General features: G+C 34.8%; 3 protein-coding genes across 3 annotated transcripts; 2 read left to right on the forward strand and 1 right to left on the reverse strand.

The window, feature by feature from the left end:
* Positions 1–1,377: 1,377 nt before the first annotated feature.
* Positions 1,378–2,281, reverse strand: LOC116121939. Its single transcript, XM_031407850.1, has one exon. It carries the CDS (start codon positions 2,081–2,083, stop codon positions 1,592–1,594), a length of 492 nt encoding a protein of 163 aa, XP_031263710.1. The 5' UTR covers positions 2,084–2,281; the 3' UTR covers positions 1,378–1,591.
* A 10,849-nt stretch (positions 2,282–13,130) lies between these two features.
* Positions 13,131–19,247, forward strand: LOC116120124 (calcium-transporting ATPase 4, endoplasmic reticulum-type-like). The gene is made up of 8 exons (XM_031406087.1): positions 13,131–14,846; positions 15,205–15,277; positions 15,386–15,507; positions 16,121–16,402; positions 16,500–16,877; positions 17,199–17,308; positions 17,892–18,120; positions 18,310–19,247. The coding sequence occupies exons 1-8, from the start codon at positions 13,431–13,433 to the stop codon at positions 18,889–18,891; spliced, it is 3,192 nt and encodes a 1,063-aa protein (XP_031261947.1). The 5' UTR covers positions 13,131–13,430; the 3' UTR covers positions 18,892–19,247.
* LOC116121650 (calcium-transporting ATPase 4, endoplasmic reticulum-type-like) lies at positions 19,009–23,473 on the forward strand. The gene is made up of 6 exons (XM_031407596.1): positions 19,009–19,036; positions 20,333–20,628; positions 20,726–21,103; positions 21,425–21,534; positions 22,118–22,346; positions 22,536–23,473. The coding sequence occupies exons 1-6, from the start codon at positions 19,009–19,011 to the stop codon at positions 23,115–23,117; spliced, it is 1,623 nt and encodes a 540-aa protein (XP_031263456.1). The 3' UTR covers positions 23,118–23,473.
* Positions 23,474–25,213: the final 1,740 nt, after the last annotated feature.

Genomic DNA, 25,213 nt, shown 5'->3' on the forward strand with positions numbered 1-25,213 from the left:
TTTAAATAATAAATACAGCAACATTTGTCATCCAAGTGCAATTTGAGCCATGCAAGACATGTAATATTAAGTCAACATTAATTTGTCTTGTACCTTTCGAAAATTGTTATTGGATAATATGGGCGGCTTCTGCTTATGTTACCATAACATTTCCATTTACACCCACGAATTCAATACCATTAATGCAAGCTTGGTCCATCCTTTCTTTAATTTGTAGAATTCAATTCCTTTTTAATAGTGTACTGCTTCGTGGAAAATGAGGACTAATGTTAAAAGAGGTGGGGAAACATGGTAACTTTCTGAGCTTGATGCAATCCTAATAATGATGTTTTTATCTTGGAAATAATGGAACCTGTAAAAAAATGGATTGTAGCAGAAGAAAATGGCAACATCATCATAAGCTTAAATAAATTCTATATATCCTGGAGAGATAGATGATCATTGCATTTCTTTCCTTAAAGCTTATTGAACTCAGAAAATTGATGAAGTTATTGGCCCCCTATATACTTAAGTTGGTCATTTATGTGCCCCACAGGAATAATCAAAGTTTCACCAGAGAAAATAAGTAATTGGGTTCCCTTAAAACTCAAGTTTCCTTCAGGAAAGTCTTTGTGTTTGGTGACTGCTATGATTATAGCTTATCTCTTCTCTTTTTCCTGACCTGGAATTGTCAATTCTCATCCTAACTCTCTCTCTGATAAAAAATTGAAAGCAATGAAACCCCACAAGAACTTGCTATTTTAACTCAAGTTTTTAAGTTGCAAATTAAAATTCAAAGTTAAATAAAAGTGTTTCGTGAAACATTGAAAGCAAAAGTGCTATTCAAATTTCTGTAGAGGCAAGGCCGATAGAATTATTCTGGAGGGCAATTTCACCCGAAACTATAGGCTTTCCAGTTAGACAGATATTTTCTTTAACCTAATCGGCTGTATTTATTTCGTCCTTTTTAGTATCTGTAGCTGGTCAACGGAATAAATTCAATCTGTTTGGTAAGTATATAAAGTGAATCCAATACAAATTTATCGTGCATGTCTTTGTCAATTGTCACTTTCACTAGGGGCCAAAAGCACCGAAAAAAAAATCTGCTGCAGGCTAATGTTGACCGTTGATTTAGAATCTTACTTGAACATGATTATCTGTAAACCACCCACCTGGTAAAATTATAACCAAAAAATAAATATGCTGGAAAAACTAACTTATACTTGGTCAAAGTAAATATATTTTTAATTATGCAGAATCGGTAAACTCAACTATGAACTACCCACAACTTTTTAGCAGAAACTCCACCTGACTCTCATAGCAGGCTGATAGCAATGACTGTGAACCTTCTTTGAACATGTTTAAGAAGAGAAGTAATGAGAAAAATGAAATAATTAATTAGATAAAAAGTTTGTAATTAAGCTCAGATTAACCGCAAAACATGTAGATATACAGAGACCCTTCATGCTCAATTCTCTGCTCTCTCTTTTTCTTAGCTTAAACAACATTACATATATAAACAAAAAAGAAAAAAGAAAACACAAATATCTTAGAAATAAATAAACCCAGAAACCAAATTATTATAAGCTCATGAAAATGGAAAATAAATAAATCAACGATCAGCAACATCTATACTAGCACCACAAGACAACAACCTGTGGAAAAGCCTAAACAATGCATTGCATGAAAATTTCCTCAAACACTTAATCCTTTTACGACGTCGTTCCTTGTCCTTTCTCTTCCTCATCCTCCCGTTCTTGTTATAATTATTATTATTATTATCACCCACCTTTTCTTTTTTCTCTTTGTCTTTCTCCTTCACTCTACCAAAACACATGGCGGTCTTCTCATTCTCGGCATCCTTATCGTCATCTCGCGAGAATTTGTAGCTTCTCAGGTACATCTGCCTGCACGAGATGCTGTCCACAACCCTAGGGTGGCCATGCACATGAACCCCACGGCGCACGTTAGACCTCGACGTAACTGATCTGACGAACTCGGCGTCAGACTCCGGCCACTTGTAGAGGTTGACGTAGGTGGCGCGAACAGGAACACGTGGGTCACGTGCGTCGTTTACACAGTTGGATATGCAAACTGAGGTCATATTATGAAATTTGTTCGAGAAGTGGGGTTTTCCGGGAGATGATAAGAGATTTGAAATGGGAATTGGGGTTTTTAAAATGAAACGAAGGCTTAGATTGCAAGAAAAGATACGTGGAAACAGACAGAGATAGGCGTTTCTTTTTGTTAGTGGGTGTATGATTCAGAATAATTAGCCATCACTGTGTTTTTTACAGGGGGTGCGATGTGCTGTGTTTGGCTAGATTTTAGATGAGTAGATAATCTAAATGAAAACCTACTTCTTTTGACGAAAATGCCCTTGAAAATCTTTGAATTCGTAGGGTAAATATGTCATTTGATTATGGCTGAATTCTGTATGAACTATGAAATGTATTTGGATTTTGGATGGCTTTCATATATTATTATAGATTTTTTTTTTTTTTTCAAATAAATTAAAGCTTTTCTCTGTGAAAGTATATATAACATCATTATTTTGGAGGATTTCTCATCATTATATAATATCATGTCAGTATTTTTTTTTTCAACTTATTTGTTATTTATAATTTCAATATATGTATACATATAAATTAAAATAAATTTGATGGATGAATATGTTTGTGGTAGCGCTTTTATAATTACCTCAAAGTAATTTGAAAAAATATCTTGTTTATTTTAGCTAAATATAAGAAAATATATTTAAGAATATATATATAATTTGGAAGTACGTAATTGATTTTGAGAATATTATAATTTGGAATATATAACACTAGGCTAGGGTAGCCAAGAAAATTAAAAGTGTTATTGAAATTGAAAACTATTATAGATGATTGAATGGTTTTATAAGGATTTTTAAATGTATTACTCAGGAGGTCTTAAATTCGAGTCTCTCTTCGATTGTTAATAAGGGTAACCATTAAAGATCTTACTCGATCGGTAGTTTCAAGATCACGAAAGATTAGTTAAGGTGCAGTATAAACTGATCCAAACAACACCTTGGTCATTAAAAATAAATAAATAAAAAGATTTGAAGTACGAATTTAGAGAAACATTTAAAATAGTTGTTGAACCTTCGGGGGTCCTTATATTTATCATAACCTTTCTTTTGGCAAGTTCCAGTTATTGTGTATTGCGTGGGGATTTAATGATGAATCCAACCAATAACATTGCCACGAGTTGGATTCCAAAATTATTAAAATTGAATAAGTTGTGGAAATATAATTTTATAAGTTAGTTAGGTATGTTATAATTAATTAATATTGGATTATTACTTAGCATATCAGAGAAAGGCGACTTTTACAGCACTTTTATATAAATATAAAAATCATATTAGACTAACTTGTTGCTTATAATTGAACCAACTATGATTTCCTTATTAATTAATTTCAAACTATCATTATCTTAGTTAATATACAACCCCATCACTATATTATTGGGTCCCCTGAATTATCACTAGATAAGTAATCTTATGGGTCCTAAAACTCCTTTATTTTCCCCAAAAGAAATCCTTTTACTATGAAATTTGACAATATAACATCAAGTTATCAAAAGAGGCAGCTAGTTATTTTCCCGATTATAAAAATTAAATTAAAAATCAACTAATCACAATTTAGTATAAACACTACACATCCTAAATAAGATTTGAAACTAGTATTGGTAAGTCATGTAACAAATGTTATGTAGCATATAACTCGTTTAGTAGAGGCAAATAACATGCTAATTTGACCACCATTATGTGGTCGAGCCGTCAATTAGGACTTTTGAGTGTATTAGTTAAGAGGTTTTGAGTCTGATCCACCTCGACTGTTAATAGGGGTGGCTACTAGAAGTTTATCTGGTTGTTAATTTCAGCGTTCAAGGGATTAATTGAGGTGAGTACAATCAGACCCGGACACCCCCAATCATCAAAAAATAAAAAAATTGCCAACTTAAAACAATTTCCATTGAATTTGTCATTTGAATTATTTATTTTTTTTTCGTTCATTTGTAACAATTAAAATAATTGAATACCTAATCCCCTCATACATACAGATAATCAGATATTATGAAAAATTAAAATTAATTAAAGAGATGATGCAATAATCACATAACAATCTCAATATTTTGAACTTTATTTAAGGGAAGTGATTTTTAGCCCCCACCTAATTTTTCTCTACGCCCTACTTTTAAATTTATTTTTCGTTTTGACAAATTTAACCTTAATTTAGATCACTATAAATAACATTGTAATTTCTAAATACATTGATGTTCTATTTTATATTTTTGTTTTAATTTTTAACATTTAATCTTACATAAACCCTAACCTAAATTTTCATAACTTAATCTTAAATTTTCATAATCATTGAAACCTTTTGTTTTATTTTAAATATTTGTATCTTTAATGAAAATATAATACTAAAACTATGGAAAACATATCAGGATGAATTTGAATTTGAATAAGAGAAAATAATAAGTTGAAATTAGAAAACTAGTGGGAAAAATGTGTTAAAAAAAAAAAAAAAAAAAACCCTAATTAAATTTGAAATTAGAAAAAATAAACCTAATTAAACATATTTTCGGTATTAAACAGGGTTTAGATAGATTTTTTTTAATTATAAAATAAATATACTTAACCAGCGGGATGAAGATCAATTAGACGAGGCTAAATCACTTCCCTTTATTCAAACCATTACATAGGTTTTGTGACTTTTGTCTAGTCCTTTATCAAATCAGAATCAGTGGTGTATTATAGGCTTCCAGCCCAAAAAGGAGCTCTTCTATGTGTATATGGATCTATTAATTCCAGTGTTGTTGAAGCCCAAAAGGGATAGCAACACCATACCCAAAAGAACGATTTTATTGGTCTTTCAGATAAACTAAATAAATATCACTTTTTAATATTTTTCATAATTATAAAATTTAACACTAAATTGAATAATAAAATTTCCCTTTAATATTTTTTTTATAAAGAATTTTGACACCCCACTAAAATATAAATAAACTATAACTCCTTATATTCCAACTTTGTTCATCAATTCACAGAGATCTTATTTTCTATATCGAGATTGAAGATTATAAAAGGTTCTTCTTTTAAAAAAAAAAAAAAAAAAAAAATTGAATGAAGAGCATTACGAAAATTTTGTCTTCATTCAATCTTTGTTTTGGGTGTTGTAAACAAAATTAAAATTTTAAATAAAAATATTTTATGAAGTGGGATTTTTTTAGTTTGATCAGGGAAACGCAAATAAAACCACTCTACTAAAAAATATGCAGTGTGAACCCCAATTGGCTGCTCTTCTTATTGATTTTTTTTGTTTGAATCTTGGAGTCATTTACCATAAATTTATCTGAAACCTTAGATTTTTAAGGTGTTCAATGAGTTTTGAAGATTAATTGAGACGTACGTAAACTAGTTCACGCACTCCGTGATAAAAAAAAATAATAATAATATAGTGTGGAGTGGAATGTGATGTCCATTATAATCATCAATTCATCACCCGTGTCGGGATTATATGGAGAAGCACTTTAAGGAGCATAAAAATCATTTGCTATTAAATGTCTTTTTCAGTAACTTCCACTAAGCCCATCCACTCCATCATCAAGGCCCACCCCCATTGATCTGGTGGACCCGTCTGCTTGACTGAAAGCCTTAGGCACGAGGATTTCCTTCTACTTGATCTGGATAATTCTCATGGTCTCATGGGTCAAGACACGAAACCAAAATTGTCCACGGCTGTCCTTGTTGTACTGTACCTCCAATTCTATGGTCAACTTATCTAGTTGCCACTAAAATATTTGCCCGTGGCCCTGTCTGTTTCTATATGTCAATTCCATTGGATCTTACAAATTAATAAAGTTAAATTTGACTTTATTCATTTATGTGTTTATTTATTGATTTTAAAATTACTCAACCATTAATGTATTGATTTTGTGGTTTTGGCGATTTGGCCTCATTTAAAAAAAAATTGAAGTATATGCTTTGACACCTTGGAATCAAAAACCAATGGCAACAACAACCGACAGTGACAACTGACATCACAAGTTATGGTTCATTTGACCATTTTTTCATATAACCAGGTCTTTTACATAAATCAGATCTAATTTTTTGTAAATTTGTATCTAAATCAACATAAATCACATCAAAATATATCAACAAATTACACAACACAAACAATGATTAATACTTTGAAAATAGGGTTTATGGTTTTAGGAAAATCGTTTGTACAATTTGGGTTAAGGGTTAATTTATGATTTTTTTTCAACATTTTGCATGTCAAATTACAATGACATACCCAAAACTTGTATTTTTCGCAAAAAACTCTAAACGAGCCACTATTGACTTGCGAGTCGAATCGAGTTGAGCTAGGGTAGACTCGAACTCTGCTCAATACCTAATTTGAGTCTTACTCGAGCCAACTTAGCTCGATTAAACTCGGGCCAAGTTTGAGTATTTAACGAGCCAAGCCGAGCCGAGTTGACTTGCAAGCGGCTTGGCTCGACTGACACCCCTACATAGATACCTGTTCGAATACAAAATCCTCTAATTATAAATAATCCAGTGATTAAAATTTAAAGGGTTTATCATCCCATCACAAGGGGAAAAAAAAAAAACTATTTCACATTTCTTATCAACTGGGGAAGGTTAATGCTTTAAATATGGTCAGATTTTGTTGATATTTTTCAAATTTGTAACAATCATGATAGATGAACAAAGGGATGGGAACAAAAGAATAAAGAAAAATATTATGAATTTCTTGATAATGCCTTCCCCAGATACTTTCATTGTTTTTTATTATTTTAAAATTTCATCTGAGAAAAAATAAGTAATTTATACGGTGAGCATCATCGACCATTCCCAGCCGTTGCAGGTGTATAGACGCTGACAGATCGGGCACCAACCATTTATCAATTGAAGAGACTTGACTTCTTTACCTTCTTTCCTTAGTGGGGGAGTTTTTATTCAAAAGCTAATTAAACCAGAACATTCCACGAAACTTCCTAACGTAGAACTCGAGGAAAATTTTATGCTTACTTTCATTTCACATCTTCCAACTTTACTCACTCAGTCTTGATTCTTGAACTTGACATTTGCGTTCAAAACTGTGACCACTTTTAGATATAGGCTTATAGCTAATCATTTTAATTTTATTACTCGGCATTAATATAAATATATATTTTTTAATACATTGGGTGTTTTGAAACCAAAGGGTAATATTGGCTCAAAAACTAACATTGGGTGTTTTGAAACCAAAGGGTAATATTGTCTTTTTCACGATAGATTAGGTCGCACATAATTTCAAAGTAGTAAATTAATACAAATAAAAATAAACCAAATCGTGTGGATCTTTGTGTGTTTAAAATAAGAGTTTCTTGTTTGTCAGGATTTCTTACGTATGTGTATGAATATAAATGGAATATGCTTGGAGTGTAGGAAAGAAAGAAAGAGATTTTCTCGGCAGTTTCTCTAAACTTGTAGTTCAATTTTTTAATTACTTGATAACAGAATAGCAGACGCCAGAGAGTGTGAACTTAATTTAATTTCTAAAATTGTTGAGTAAGTAATGTATTGAGATTTGAGAATTGAGATGCTTTACCTTTTGGAGAAGTTACCTCAGTGATGCGCCAAATCCTTTTCCTCTTTTCTGTTTCAATTTCCTTCCTTCACAGTGCGTCAAAACCTTTCTCCTTTCCGTCAAAGTCAAAGTAAAAAAAAGTGTCTGATGGCGGTCACCATCATTGCTAAAATTTGAAAACAAAGTTACAAACAGTAACGAGCTTCTCTTACTTGGACAAGACGCTGTAGCTGCTTAGTCCTTGGCGACTTCCTGCTTGTTTTTGAACGCTTTATTTTTTAAACGCCTTTATCCAGAATTATCATATCAACTCTGGAAAATGTGGAAACCTTTGACGAAATTTCTATAAGCTTATTCAATTTTCGGCTTTACAAATTTTTTATAAATTAAAGTAATTAATATCGTAATAATAATAATGATTTTACAATTTATCTAATTTGTTTCGTGAACTACCGTTAGATGACCGATTGGTTTGATATAGGACTATAAACGAGTCGAGCCGAGTTGAGTTTTTGAATTATCGAGCTCGACGTATTTACTACAGGGTCGAGCTTGAGTTCGACCTCGAGCCTGACAAGCCTTAGAATTGCTACTCGAACTCGAGCTCGAGTCGGCTTGCAAGCTGGCTCGAACTCGAGCTCGCGAGCCCCAGTTGAGCTCAAGCTCGTTAAGGCTCGATCAAACCCAGGTTTGACCGAGCCAATTTCCCCTTTTTTATAGCCTGCTTACAACCTTCCCGCGTACAACCTTCCTTCTTTACATCCAATGTTGAATTTACACACAAAAATAATAATAATAATAATAACAACATAAATGGGCACAATTCAAACTTCATAAACAGGTATGTCCAAAGAATTGAAATTTTGAACAATTGAAATCCAAAGCACAATTCAATACAGCCTTCCTGCTTTACATCCAATGTTTGTTTCTGTATTGATTGGCCTTCTAGATTCCACTAAAGAAAGACACACAGAGATGCATTAATTTGAGTTGATCGACCAAAAAGTAGGAATAGATAAATCAGCTCATATATGAAAGCGACCATTGAACAATTCCTTCAAATTTCAACAATTCACTGAGTGAAAATAAAGCTATACAAGATTAACTTAACATGAAAAAGAGTTATACCTTCCTTTACATACAACATATGATAACTATGGAATACAAGAACAAACTGTAGGAGCAATGGTGATTTTGAGTTTAAATTGATGAAAGAAGAGATGAAAAACTCACCTGTGGTTGCAAGAACACGGGGATGAAGCCTGTCAGTTTCACAGTGGTGGCTAGTGCGATTTCGCAATTTGGGGTAGTCGATTTCACGGTGGTGGCTGGTGCGATTTCACGATTTGGGGGTTTGTGTGACTGCTTTTTTGGTTGGTGAGATCGGCGATGGAGAGGACTAATTTCACCGCGAGGTCACTGGTTCCAGGGTTAGGGTTCTTCATTGGGTTTGCGATTTGGGAATTAGGGGAAATGAAATTGACTTGGGGAAAAATTGGGTGTTTTACGATTTTGCACTTTAGGGGGGTAACTGTCATTTTTTAAAAGTTTTTTCACTACCATATAACAGTTTAATACCTCATGGTTTATAAAACTCACCAAAGCACCCTACATAAGTGCATAGTGTATACACGAGCCAGCCCAGGCTCGCGAGCCCATGAGTCGAGCTCCCCCATGTTCGAACTCGACTTGGTTAATAAACCAAGTTCGAGCCAAGTCGACTCGATAATTGTCGAGTCGAGCTCCAGACGAGCTTCATACAAGTCGAGTTGAGTTGGCTCGTGAGCCGCTCGACTCGTCTGACAGTCCTAGTTTGATAGAGACTCTTAAGTGTATTACTCAAGAGGTCTTGAGTTCAAGTTCCTCTTCAGTTACTAATAGGAGTAGCCACTAGAGTTCTTATTCGGCCGATAGTTCTAGGGTCTTAGACGATTAATTGTTTAAGTGCGCGTAAACTTGTTTGGACACTCAAATCATTAAAAAAAAAAAAAAAAAAACTCGTTCCGTGAGTGATACTTAAGTAATACATGTTTTTACTAATTAAAAAAATCTTATAAATATCGTAAAATTTCTTATAAAATATAAAATATCAAAAATCTCGTACAGATCTCAAAAATCACCCCTATACAAGGAGATATTTGATAATACAGTAAACGACACATTCTCACCCAACGTTTGATGAAATCCTAAGCTGGTACCCTTGGTTACATTTATTCAAGATTCTCACTTTTAAAGTGACGAAAAAGTGTTTGATGTAATGGTAAAGGGGTAAATTGGTCATTTTGCATGGACGGCGCATATTAGTAGATCGCCGCCTTTAACAGTCATTTGGCGCACGTTAGCAGAAGGTGTCTTTGACATTATTTGCCCTTTTTTGGACGATTCTTCCACCAAAAATCACTTTTGTCACCACCATTTGAACCCTCATCCTCCCCTCTACAAAACCTTACCCTTCAAAACCCTCATCACTCGTGACATGCGACTAGTTTTTGCCAATTTTTGACCGTTTTGAGTGGCGACAACCCCAATTCACCACCATTTGACTCCTCGCATCCTCCCCTACAAAAACCCTAACCTTCCCAGCCTCGGTAGCTCACCATTTGCTGTCCACCACTTCACCAAAAAAGGTCGATGAACACGAACTCTCGGCCTGCGAACGGTGACTAAGCAGTTGCTAGGGACATAAGGGTTTTATAGAGTTGGAGACGTTGGTTGTAGTGGTGGTGTTCAATTGGATTTTCGCAGTCGAAATCGACCGGAAGTCGATGAAGAACAAAGAAACCCTAAGCCTAACGGCGTCGATGATTGGAGGGGCCAATGAGTCAGGAACCAGAGGGGTTTTGGATGAAAAATTACAAGGAAGGTGATGGAGGTGACCAAGGGGTTCGACTCCGTCAGAAACAACCCAGATCAAGCAAAAATCAAGAGGGTGTGTAGTGATTGAGGATGTTATTGAGATAATTTGAAAATAAAATAGTTATAATTCTACTAATTTAGGGGTTAAAACATAATTTATTAATTTAGGGTTAAGTGCATTATATTAATTGCACCCTCTATATCCTAAAAATTGCTAACAGACTAACAGTGTTATTTTAAGGGTGAGAATCTATAATAAATTTAACTTGGGGTATCCATTTGCGATTTTGTCAAACCTAGAGTGGGAATACGTCGTTTACACTTGATAATATTCGTAAGAGGGTTAGACTAGTATTGGTGGTAAAGCAATAATATAAGGTAACGTCGACTTTTCATCCGAGCACATTTCAATATTTTTTCAATTTTATAACGTGTTTAGTATTTTAAGTGAAGCTAGATTAAAGAAAGCAATTACTTGAATGAATGGAATGGAATGGAATTGCTTTCTACATTTAAAATATTTTAACACAAAGTAATATAATAAATTAATAATGCAATTACTTTATTCTTAATTATAGATAAATATGAATAAAGTAACTATCAACTATAAAGATTTTAGATAAAAATGAATAATGTAACTATCAACTATCAAGTTGATAAATGGATTAGATTCGTTCACATTACATTTGTTATTGTCAAAATGTTTACTTCTTGTTCTTATGTATGTTTTCCAATAATTAATACACCTAATCTCCAAGCCCAACATCCTAAGGATTGGTCTGGTGGTCAAAAAGATTTATTCTCTTCGTTGATTTTCTGGGTTCAAACCACCTTAGGGCCACCTACTTAGGGGTGAAAATTAAGTCGAGCCACTCGCAAGCTACTTGAACTCGACTTGAAGTTTGCTCGAACTGGACTTGACATTAGTCGAGTCGAGTTCAAGTAGTTAATCAAGTCAAGTTAAATCATAGTAGAACTCGACTAAAAAAACACTTTATTATACGAACTTGATTTCTTATGCTCGAACTCGGTATTGTAGCGATCAAGTTAAGTTCGATTTACCAGATACTCAACTTGCTTACACCCCTATCTATCACACTTGTGCCTTATTTGGAACATTAGACTTGTACTGTATTTAATGGGCATCGTGCATATTTATGCCTTATTTGGAACATTGAGTTTGTAGGGTGTTTAATAGGTATCGAGGATCAGTTGAGATGCGCGCAAGCTAACATAGACACCTCAGTCATAAAAATAATAATAATAATAATTAATATGTAAGCCCAAGTTAATCATATTATTCAGCAGCCACAAATTATGTTTAATTAGGAAAAATAACAGTTAATTAAATTTCTCAGTATTTTCAAATATCGTTGAACAACAATTTTCTCTCCCTTATTGTCATTGTTCCATTTGGGATTTTATCATCTTACCAGTACATATTACCATAAATTTTCATTTAAAGATACTTAAAAGGAAATTATTATTTGATGATACTTGACTTACCATAAATTTCCTCTCAAGTATCATTTAATAACAATTTCTTTAAATAGGTATCCTAAATAATAATTTATCTTGTAGTTAGGATTTTATTTAATATGCGTTAATCAGGGGATAAGATCAAGTATAGTATATCGTAAAAGAGTAAATTGTTATTTAGTGATATCTGAGGGAAATGATTAACTAAAAAATAATTTGTTTCCCTGTCTTCTTCCTATCATTTACAAAATACACATTTGTTTCCCCTTAAATTTGTTAATTTAACAAAACACCACCAAAAAAGTTTAAAAATTAACAAAAACACCCCCACCCACCTACATTTGCCAAGTTCCCGCCACCATCGCCAGAAGGTGGTCGAAATCTGGTACAATGGCACACTACTGACTAGATTTAGTCGGTAGTGTGCTGATATAACTTTTTCCTGCCAGATCCATTATGAATCTGACCGGAAAAAGCCAGATCTACGGCCAAAGATCTGGCCGTAACTAGTCGTTGACGATCAAATGCGGCCAAATCTAACCGTCAATGGCTAGATCTAGTCATAAATTTGACATTTTTTTGGCCAGATCCACGATAGATTTGATTAGAAAAGGCCATCTTAGCGAACGATCGGTTAGATCTAACCAGTTGTACGTCGATACAGTGACTTCGGCCATCCTATGACAGTGGTGGTCGGCTGTCGGTATTTAATGAGTGAATAGATATATTTTTATAATTTTTAATATTTTTATTATAAGAGTATTTACTAAATTAACAAACTTAGATGGATGTTTTGTCAATTTTTGAATCCTATCCTTCTATTACCATCCAACTCTTTTTCAAATATACGTTTCAAAATACTAGAAGACACGCAACCAATATAAACCCAAAACGTTGAGTCCAACATTGATACTTTATAGACGAGACGAGACGACACGATTGAAGTTCACATCCAAGTTGGAAAAATAATTGGTGCACAAATAATTTTAAATTAATTTATAGCTCACGGAACTACGGAGGGAAGGAACGAACACCAAACTAACCCATGAAAACGACACCTAACCAATAGGAGACCAGGCAAACACAACTGTCCAATAAAATAAGGCCAAATCACACTGTACGGTGGCCTTTAATTCTGCCAGCTGTTACATGTGAACAATGTCTCTCTCCTCGTAGCAGTTACCATTTAATTTTCCCCTCTGAATTAAAAGATTTGAACCACCGCACTCATCGACGCTACGCCGAAACTTCTTCACCATTAACTCAACTTAATCCCTAATTTAAAAAAATTAGTGTGACGAAAGCAAAGCGATTTGGTGAGATTATAAAGAGAGAAAGAGGACTGTTGAGTAGTCAGTCACTTAGTGGGAATAGCACAGACCTCGAAGTGTTCGTGAGAGAGAATCTATTTTCCTTGGATTTGGAGATTTTCTCTCGCTTTTTCTAGATCAAACAAACAAACGTAAATTTTCTTAAACTTTCTATTTTCAGTTGCAGTGGATCTGAATGGGGAAAGGAGGCGAAGATTACGGTTCGCGAGAAACTATTAATTCTAGATCGGACGAGGATCGTGATATCTTCCCGGCCTGGGCCAAGGACGTTGAAGAGTGTGAAAAACAATATCAGGTTAACAGAAGAACGGGGATAAACTCAGGGGACGTCGGACGGCGTCGTAGGATCTGTGGCTTAAATGAACTGGAGAAACACGAAGGTCCGTCCATATGGAGTTTAATACTGGACCAGTTCAACGACACGCTAGTTCGAATTTTACTCGCCGCGGCGGTTATTTCGTTTGTGCTGGCTTGGTACGACGGCGAAGAAGGTGGCGAGATGGAAATAACGGCGTTTGTGGAGCCGTTAGTGATTTTCCTTATACTGATTATTAACGCAATTGTTGGTGTTTGGCAAGAAAATAATGCGGAGAAAGCTTTGGAGGCTCTGAAAGAGATTCAATCAGAGCACGCTACGGTGATTCGTGACGGTAATAAAATCCATAAGTTGCCGGCTAAGGAACTTTTACCTGGTGATATTGTGGAGCTCAAGGTTGGTGATAAAGTTCCTGCTGATATGCGTGTTGTGGAATTGGTTAGTTCAACTTTAAGAGTTGAACAAGGTTCGTTAACTGGAGAGAGCGAGGCGGTTAATAAAAACACCAAAGTGGTTCCTCCAGATGCTGATATTCAAGGGAAAAAATGTATTCTTTTTGCTGGAACTACAGTTGTGAATGGGAATTGTGTGTGTTTGGTTACACAGATTGGTATGGAGACTGAAATTGGGAAAGTGCATAAGCAAATTTATGCTGCTTCACAAATTGAAGAAGACACGCCGCTGAAGAAGAAGTTGAATGAATTTGGAGAGGTTTTGACAATGATAATTGGAGTTGTATGTGTGCTTGTGTGGTTGATTAATGTTAAGTACTTTCTTAATTGGGAGTATGTTAATGGGTGGCCTAGGAATTTCAAGTTTTCGTTTGAGAAATGTACTTATTACTTTGAAATTGCTGTTGCATTGGCTGTGGCTGCAATTCCTGAAGGTTTACCTGCCGTGATTACCACTTGTTTAGCACTTGGTACGCGTAAAATGGCTCAAAAGAATGCGCTTGTGAGAAAGTTGCCGAGTGTTGAGACATTGGGTTGTACGACTGTGATATGTTCTGATAAAACTGGTACTTTGACAACCAATCAGATGGCTGTGATCAAACTTGTAGCAATGGGTGGTACAGTTGATAAATTGAGAAGTTTTAAGGTTGATGGGACTACATATAATCCTTATGATGGATATATACATGATTGGAACCCGGGTCAATTGGATGCTAATCTTCAAATGATCGCCAAGATAGCTGCTGTGTGTAATGATGCTGGTATTGCGCAGTCAGATCATAAATTTGTTTCTCATGGGATGCCTACTGAGGCAGCTCTGAAGGTGAGACCATCTAGTTTTGGCTGTTTTTGTCTTTTTTTATTTTGTTCGTTCTGTTATGCTTTTGGATGTTTGTATTATTGCATTTTATCATTTTTCTAGTACAAACTTTTGGTAATTTGTTGATTTGCGCATACATATTTTTCAAAATAGTCGTTTTGGTTGTTCTTTTTACATATCTTGTGTTCTTGGGATTTAATCAACAACTACCTTTTTGGTGGATGCAACTTGAAGAGGATTTGTTTACTTTGTCGGTTGCTTTTCTTTTTCTTCTTAGAATTTCTGCGTTGTATAGTATTGATGTAACCTGCCATGGTGGTCGTTCTGGATTTTGATTCAATTCGTTTCTTTTTCATTTCAGGTTCTAGTTGAAAAAATGGGTCTCCCAGCAGGGTTTAGTGATGCATCCGCAATTACTGGGGATGACATTCTACGTATGCAAAATACTCCACATACTTTGTCTTTAATTAATTTTCCTTGCTACTGAAATGTTTGAAGTTAGAAATTCACATACTCTGCTTTCATGTTTTATGTTTCGCAAGGTTGTTGCCGCAAATGGAATGAATATGAAAAACGGATTGCAACTCTTGAGTTTGATCGTGATAGGAAGTCCATGGGTGTTATTGTCAACTCTCGTTCTGGGAAGAAATCATTGTTGGTGAAGGTGTTCCTTCTCTCTCTCCTCCCCCAAATATGAATGATGTCCAACTATAAAACATATGCCATTCTTTTTGTAAATTAGATGTGAACTATTGATTTCCACTCTTATAATTGGCCAAATGGTGCATTGTTCTGCATATTCATCTCTTTTTCTGGTTAAGTAAAGGCAAAACATATTGAAGGCTCTTTTGTGTGAAAATAAACTTTATTTGCTTTATTGGATTTCTTGGAAAATGCAAAAATTTGAGTGCTATTGATGTCAATTTTGACCCGAACACATGACTGCCCCATCACACAAGCTAAACTTTATAGCCAATAGTTTCACTCATTGGGAACTCTTTTAAGTCTTGATAGTCTATGATCCATGACTTCAATTCTATCTTCTGTCAAAATTTTCTTAGTTGCTGTTTATAGATTTCATTGTTTATTTAACTTTTTCTGTATTTTGAATGTTTTGTCGTCTTCCTATATCAAAAGATCAGTAGTCCAGTAAATCAAATGCTCCTTTGCCCACTAATAATATATATATATATATTCTGTGATAAAGATTTCTGTTCATTTTTGTGTCAGTTGTAAAAGCTTGTTTAGAGTTCTAACATGCAGTGCTAATATGTCAGGGTGCTGTGGAAAATCTACTGGAGAGGAGCACAAAGATTCAGTTGCTCGATGGTTCTGTTGTACCACTGGACCATAATTCAAGGAACATTATTTTACAAGCCCTTCATGAAATGTCGACTGGTGCATTACGCTGCTTGGGTTTTGCGTACAAAGATGAGCTTCCTGAATTTGAAACCTATGATGGTACTGAAGATCACCCAGCTCATGCACTTTTACTTAATCCATCCAACTATGCATCAATTGAGAACAAACTTACTTTTGTCGGCTTGGTTGGATTGAGGGTATGTAATAATAGATATTTGAATATTGTTCACTTATGCAATTATATTTCTGTTCTATGAACTGACTGTGACAATTAATTTTTTCTATTCTTAAAAGGATCCTCCAAGAGAAGAGGTTTCGCAAGCAATTGAGGACTGCAGAGCAGCTGGAATTCGTATCATGGTTATTACAGGAGATAACAAGAATACAGCGGAAGCTATATGTAATGAAATAGGTGTATTTGAACCTAACGAAGACATTAGTTCGAAAAGTTTGACTGGTAAAGAGTTCATGGAGCTGCGTGATAAGAAAGCCCATCTAAGACAAAGTGGTGGGCTATTGTTTTCCAGAGCTGAACCAAGGCACAAGCAAGAGATAGTTAGGTTGCTCAAAGAAGATGGGGAGGTGGTTGCCATGACTGGTGATGGAGTTAACGATGCCCCTGCTCTGAAACTGGCAGATATTGGGATTGCCATGGGCATTGCTGGAACAGAGGTAATTAATCATTTTTGTTTGTACAAATATCATCTTGTATTTACTTTTTATGGTACACCTGATTCTACTAAATCAGATCTTTGAAGAATTCAGTTTGTAAGGTGTAGAACAAGATAAAGGCGATCGAAAGATCTCATTTTTAATTGGATAACATAGGGAGTTATGCAACAGCATTTATTTTACCAATTCCCAAGTGGTTTGAGTAAGGGATTGTGAGGGATCTAATGTTGTTAATTGTTATTCTGTTTATTTGGTCCTACTCATTGATTTGAACTGGTAATTTGTTACTTTTCCCCTCATTCTCATCTTTTCTATTTTCAGGTTGCAAAGGAAGCTTCTGATATGGTGTTGGCAGATGATAATTTTAGTACAATTGTTTCTGCTGTCAGTGAAGGCAGATCCATTTACAACAACATGAAGGCTTTTATCAGGTTTTTATTTTTTATTTCTCATTCATGCAGCGTCTATAATAAAATTCAAAATGAAACATGCTTTTATCTGAAAGTTGATGTTCACTAGGTTTTAGTCATTAAAAATGGAAGTGAAATGGTCACGAATGATATATGTGGGTGTCGAGACAGTAAATTGCAACAGTTCTGGTGTAACTAGTTGAATGATATATAACATATTATTCCTGGCTGAAGTTTTCTTTGATACATGGTCTTATAACTGATTTGGTTGTAAAATTAGAGTCCAAACTCCCACTTGATACCAGATATGATGGAGTGATAAGTAATTTAAGAATTGATGCATGTTATGTATTCGATGCACTTTTTTAAGAGCTAGTAGCTTAATTCTCTGGAGCAGTATAATGTTATTGTTTCCTCACTCAGTCATTTCCGTTGACAGTATTGAACTTACCACAAGGAATGGCACCCTCAACCAAATTTTCGTATTTATTTTTTATTTTTACCTTTAATTACTGCACTCCTATTATTTATTTTTTCCCTTGGAAGTCATTTCTAGATACTAAGAGATGGGATTATATTAACTGAGACATTTCATCTATTTCAGGTATATGATATCTTCAAATATTGGAGAGGTTGCCTCTATATTTTTAACAGCAGCTTTAGGTATTCCTGAAGGCCTGATACCTGTCCAGCTTCTGTGGGTAAATCTTGTTACTGACGGACCACCTGCAACAGCATTGGGATTCAATCCCCCAGATAAAGACATAATGAAGAAGCCCCCTCGTAGAAGCGATGACTCTCTCATTAGTGCTTGGATTTTATTCCGCTACTTGGTATTTTATCTTCTTTAGTTCCCATTTTTTAAGCGTTTAACTTTCATATTTGGGTATTGCTTAATCTCTCATCAGTTCCCATGTTTTAAGCATTTAACTTCCATATTTGGGTATTGCTTAATCTCCCAAGGGAACATTCTTTAAATTTTACTGGAATTTGCAATTTATCTACTCTACTTCTCTGCACAGGTCATTGGGCTCTATGTTGGAATAGCGACCGTTGGTATTTTTATCATTTGGTATACACATGATTCTTTCTTGGGCATCGATCTTATCGGGGATGGCCACACTCTTGTCAGTTACTCACAGCTTGCCAACTGGGGTCAGTGCTCATTGTGGGGGAATTTTACTGTTTCACCCTTCACAGCTGGGAGTCAGGTGTTCTCCTTCAATGATAATCCTTGTGATTATTTCCATGGTGGGAAAGTAAAAGCTATGACACTTTCCCTTTCTGTGTTGGTTGCCATTGAAATGTTTAACTCCCTCAATGCCCTTTCTGAGGATGGGAGCCTCTTGACAATGCCCCCTTGGGTCAACCCTTGGCTACTTGTGGCAATGTCTGTTTCATTCGGTTTGCACTTCTTGATCCTGTATGTGCCATTCCTTGCTCAAGTTTTTGGTATTGTGCCTCTAAGCTTCAATGAATGGCTCTTGGTTTTGGTCATTGCATTCCCTGTGATTTTAATTGATGAAGTTCTAAAGTTCGTGGGGAGAAGTACAAACGGATCTCAAACGTCAAGGAGGAAATCTTCAAAAACGAAATCAGAGTGAGACAATTTGCAACATATTCATGGAGAAGTTGTTCAGTACTCCTGATACTGCCTGCCGTGTATCGAATCCGCGGTGTCCGACCTATATTTTTGGTTCCATCCAGTTAACAGGGATTGTATGGACTATGGAGAACTGGCTTACGCTGGTACTTTTTGTCTACCATAAGCTCTTTAATTTTTTGGGTTCTTTCAAACCACATATTTTAGTGTTGGAAATCAACAAAAGTTCACAGTTATTTTTTTGCCATCTGATGGATGTGCTAAATGGTCCTGTAAACCTTCTGCTAATGCAGTAAGTTGCTAACTTAAAAACACGAAAGTGTAAGTTAAATCAATCCATTTCGCCCTTTTTCTTTATGCAGATCCTTGTTATGTACAAAAATTTGCGAAGAAACTGGAAGATGCAACATGTTTCTTCACAAAAACCATCATAGGAGTAGGAAAAAAGTAATAGCAGGTACTGAATGGTTAAAAGAGTGATGTGAATGAGGAAATGAGCCATATGTTTGGTGAGAATGAATTGACCAAGTTAGTTTTCAGTTGGTGACTGAGACTGAGCTGGTTGACCATATCAATTGCTTTTCCATCAAGGGCAGAGCAGAGTCAAGTTTCTCAATGACTAATCTTGATGCTTTTAGGATAACTCATCGTCACCGCTCTGCTACTGTTTTTAAAATTTTTCTGATTAAAGGCCATTGAATTTCAGATATGAAGACGTTGAATGGGAAATTGATATATTAGAAACTAGAGGCATGTTAGGTGGATAAAGAAAGATTAGCTGTACCTACTAAAACTAACGATAACGTCTATGTTAAAGAGATTATATATTATTTTCTTCATCTGAAATTATACCTCAACTGGGTCATTTCTCTAAAAACTGGACTTCTGTTGAGTGCTGATAAGGGATTCATTTAGAGGAAACTGATAGGAACGAATGAGATTGAGAGGGGCTCTTAAAGCCTTGTTAATTGTAAATACTTAAAATCAACTCGACCAAAGCTAGTTAAGTAAAGAGATTCCATTGTCAATGAGTCTCCAAATCCCATCTGCTTATGATAAATTTATTTATTGTTAATTTTGTTATTAAAAGGTTAAATTATTATGGAGGTACTATTGGCTTGCTAAGAACAGTTCAACTGTAATTATATATTGTCAGCTCAGCTGTCGTTACGTCCCACAATTTTCAAAAAATTGTCAAAATTCATTATACATGCATTTACAAAGTTTTCCTATACTTTCACGTTAAAATTAATGGTAAAGATTTAACAAATAATCCCAAAAGAATGATGAGCTCATTTATGACTTTTTACAAATATTGAAAAAGTTTCAACTTTTTGAGATCATTTCCATTTTAAATTGATAATATATATATATTCTGTGATAAAGATTTCTGTTCATTTTTGTGTCAGTTGTAAAAGCTTGTTTAGAGTTCTAACATGCAGTGCTAATATGTCAGGGTGCTGTGGAAAATCTACTGGAGAGGAGCACAAAGATTCAGTTGCTCGATGGTTCTGTTGTACCACTGGACCATAATTCAAGGAACATTATTTTACAAGCCCTTCATGAAATGTCGACTGGTGCATTACGCTGCTTGGGTTTTGCGTACAAAGATGAGCTTCCTGAATTTGAAACCTATGATGGTACTGAAGATCACCCAGCTCATGCACTTTTACTTAATCCATCCAACTATGCATCAATTGAGAACAAACTTACTTTTGTCGGCTTGGTTGGATTGAGGGTATGTAATAATAGATATTTGAATATTGTTCACTTATGCAATTATATTTCTGTTCTATGAACTGACTGTGACAATTAATTTTTTCTATTCTTAAAAGGATCCTCCAAGAGAAGAGGTTTCGCAAGCAATTGAGGACTGCAGAGCAGCTGGAATTCGTATCATGGTTATTACAGGAGATAACAAGAATACAGCGGAAGCTATATGTAATGAAATAGGTGTATTTGAACCTAACGAAGACATTAGTTCGAAAAGTTTGACTGGTAAAGAGTTCATGGAGCTGCGTGATAAGAAAGCCCATCTAAGACAAAGTGGTGGGCTATTGTTTTCCAGAGCTGAACCAAGGCACAAGCAAGAGATAGTTAGGTTGCTCAAAGAAGATGGGGAGGTGGTTGCCATGACTGGTGATGGAGTTAACGATGCCCCTGCTCTGAAACTGGCAGATATTGGGATTGCCATGGGCATTGCTGGAACAGAGGTAATTAATCATTTTTGTTTGTACAAATATCATCTTGTATTTACTTTTTATGGTACACCTGATTCTACTAAATCAGATCTTTGAAGAATTCAGTTTGTAAGGTGTAGAACAAGATAAAGGCGATCGAAAGATCTCATTTTTAATTGGATAACATAGGGAGTTATGCAACAGCATTTATTTTACCAATTCCCAAGTGGTTTGAGTAAGGGATTGTGAGGGATCTAATGTTGTTAATTGTTATTCTGTTTATTTGGTCCTACTCATTGATTTGAACTGGTAATTTGTTACTTTTCCCCTCATTCTCATCTTTTCTATTTTCAGGTTGCAAAGGAAGCTTCTGATATGGTGTTGGCAGATGATAATTTTAGTACAATTGTTTCTGCTGTCAGTGAAGGCAGATCCATTTACAACAACATGAAGGCTTTTATCAGGTTTTTATTTTTTATTTCTCATTCATGCAGCGTCTATAATAAAATTCAAAATGAAACATGCTTTTATCTGAAAGTTGATGTTCACTAGGTTTTAGTCATTAAAAATGGAAGTGAAATGGTCACGAATGATATATGTGGGTGTCGAGACAGTAAATTGCAACAGTTCTGGTGTAACTAGTTGAATGATATATAACATATTATTCCTGGCTGAAGTTTTCTTTGATACATGGTCTTATAACTGATTTGGTTGTAAAATTAGAGTCCAAACTCCCACTTGATACCAGATATGATGGAGTGATAAGTAATTTAAGAATTGATGCATGTTATGTATTCGATGCACTTTTTTAAGAGCTAGTAGCTTAATTCTCTGGAGCAGTATAATGTTATTGTTTCCTCACTCAGTCATTTCCGTTGACAGTATTGAACTTACCACAAGGAATGGCACCCTCAACCAAATTTTCGTATTTATTTTTTATTTTTACCTTTAATTACTGCACTCCTATTATTTATTTTTTCCCTTGGAAGTCATTTCTAGATACTAAGAGATGGGATTATATTAACTGAGACATTTCATCTATTTCAGGTATATGATATCTTCAAATATTGGAGAGGTTGCCTCTATATTTTTAACAGCAGCTTTAGGTATTCCTGAAGGCCTGATACCTGTCCAGCTTCTGTGGGTAAATCTTGTTACTGACGGACCACCTGCAACAGCATTGGGATTCAATCCCCCAGATAAAGACATAATGAAGAAGCCCCCTCGTAGAAGCGATGACTCTCTCATTAGTGCTTGGATTTTATTCCGCTACTTGGTATTTTATCTTCTTTAGTTCCCATTTTTTAAGCGTTTAACTTTCATATTTGGGTATTGCTTAATCTCTCATCAGTTCCCATGTTTTAAGCATTTAACTTCCATATTTGGGTATTGCTTAATCTCCCAAGGGAACATTCTTTAAATTTTACTGGAATTTGCAATTTATCTACTCTACTTCTCTGCACAGGTCATTGGGCTCTATGTTGGAATAGCGACCGTTGGTATTTTTATCATTTGGTATACACATGATTCTTTCTTGGGCATCGATCTTATCGGGGATGGCCACACTCTTGTCAGTTACTCACAGCTTGCCAACTGGGGTCAGTGCTCATTGTGGGGGAATTTTACTGTTTCACCCTTCACAGCTGGGAGTCAGGTGTTCTCCTTCAATGATAATCCTTGTGATTATTTCCATGGTGGGAAAGTAAAAGCTATGACACTTTCCCTTTCTGTGTTGGTTGCCATTGAAATGTTTAACTCCCTCAATGCCCTTTCTGAGGATGGGAGCCTCTTGACAATGCCCCCTTGGGTCAACCCTTGGCTACTTGTGGCAATGTCTGTTTCATTCGGTTTGCACTTCTTGATCCTGTATGTGCCATTCCTTGCTCAAGTTTTTGGTATTGTGCCTCTAAGCTTCAATGAATGGCTCTTGGTTTTGGTCATTGCATTCCCTGTGATTTTAATTGATGAAGTTCTAAAGTTCGTGGGGAGAAGTACAAACGGATCTCAAACGTCAAGGAGGAAATCTTCAAAAACGAAATCAGAGTGAGACAATTTGCAACATATTCATGGAGAAGTTGTTCAGTACTCCTGATACTGCCTGCCGTGTATCGAATCCGCGGTGTCCGACCTATATTTTTGGTTCCATCCAGTTAACAGGGATTGTATGGACTATGGAGAACTGGCTTACGCTGGTACTTTTTGTCTACCATAAGCTCTTTAATTTTTTGGGTTCTTTCAAACCACATATTTTAGTGTTGGAAATCAACAAAAGTTCACAGTTATTTTTTTGCCATCTGATGGATGTGCTAAATGGTCCTGTAAACCTTCTGCTAATGCAGTAAGTTGCTAACTTAAAAACACGAAAGTGTAAGTTAAATCAATCCATTTCGCCCTTTTTCTTTATGCAGATCCTTGTTATGTACAAAAATTTGCGAAGAAACTGGAAGATGCAACATGTTTCTTCACAAAAACCATCATAGGAGTAGGAAAAAAGTAATAGCAGGTACTGAATGGTTAAAAGAGTGATGTGAATGAGGAAATGAGCCATATGTTTGGTGAGAATGAATTGACCAAGTTAGTTTTCAGTTGGTGACTGAGACTGAGCTGGTTGACCATATCAATTGCTTTTCCATCAAGGGCAGAGCAGAGTCAAGTTTCTCAATGACTAATCTTGATGCTTTTAGGATAACTCATCGTCACCGCTCTGCTACTGTTTTTAAAATTTTTCTGATTAAAGGCCATTGAATTTCAGATATGAAGACGTTGAATGGGAAATTGATATATTAGAAACTAGAGGCATGTTAGGTGGATAAAGAAAGATTAGCTGTACCTACTAAAACTAACGATAACGTCTATGTTAAAGAGATTATATATTATTTTCTTCATCTGAAATTATACCTCAACTGGGTCATTTCTCTAAAAACTGGACTTCTGTTGAGTGCTGATAAGGGATTCATTTAGAGGAAACTGATAGGAACGAATGAGATTGAGAGGGGCTCTTAAAGCCTTGTTAATTGTAAATACTTAAAATCAACTCGACCAAAGCTAGTTAAGTAAAGAGATTCCATTGTCAATGAGTCTCCAAATCCCATCTGCTTATGATAAATTTATTTATTGTTAATTTTGTTATTAAAAGGTTAAATTATTATGGAGGTACTATTGGCTTGCTAAGAACAGTTCAACTGTAATTATATATTGTCAGCTCAGCTGTCGTTACGTCCCACAATTTTCAAAAAATTGTCAAAATTCATTATACATGCATTTACAAAGTTTTCCTATACTTTCACGTTAAAATTAATGGTAAAGATTTAACAAATAATCCCAAAAGAATGATGAGCTCATTTATGACTTTTTACAAATATTGAAAAAGTTTCAACTTTTTGAGATCATTTCCATTTTAAATTGATAATAATAATAATAATAATAATAATAATAATAATAATAATAATAATAATAATTGTTGATGTAGAAATCTACGCTAACAAGGGAGACATGATTGACAAGAGAGACATGATTGACAATGTTAGAATAAGAATAAAATAATAATATGATGATGAATACACAGTAATTAATATAAAATAACAAAGAACGATAAATACTTTTTAAAGTGGTTTGGCTTTTTAAAGTGGTTCCACTCGACTGACTATAATGCAAAACTTATATCAATTGTTATGTTATTAAATACCTATAATGCAAAACCTATATCCATTTCTTATGTTATTGAATCCTACATCTATTGTTATGTTATTGAACATGTGATATTAGCGATCTAATTTACAAAAAGCGATCTAATTTATAATTGTTCTATATAACACCCATTACAAGATTGAGTTTGAGATAAGCTCAAATTCAATAAAATAGAAAAGTTACACCATCGTTAGCCTTGATCAAGAGATATTTACATGTCAATTGGAGATTTATCCGCTTTGAATTTTTCTGCGCAACAACGACAACTTAATAATAATAATAAGGCCCCTTTGGTACAACATTTTTACCTTATCCTATTCCACTATCCTATCCAATCATATCCAAATACATATTTGTTTTAATATTCAAAATTTTCTTCAAGATACAATACTATTCTATTCAACTCAAAATATTTAAATTATTTTTAACCCCCTAAGTTTGTTAATTTAACTAAAC

Source organism: Pistacia vera, unplaced genomic scaffold (assembly GCF_008641045.1).
Source record: "Pistacia vera cultivar Batoury unplaced genomic scaffold, PisVer_v2 Contig102, whole genome shotgun sequence".
In the NCBI taxonomy this organism is placed as follows: domain Eukaryota; kingdom Viridiplantae; phylum Streptophyta; class Magnoliopsida; order Sapindales; family Anacardiaceae; genus Pistacia; species Pistacia vera.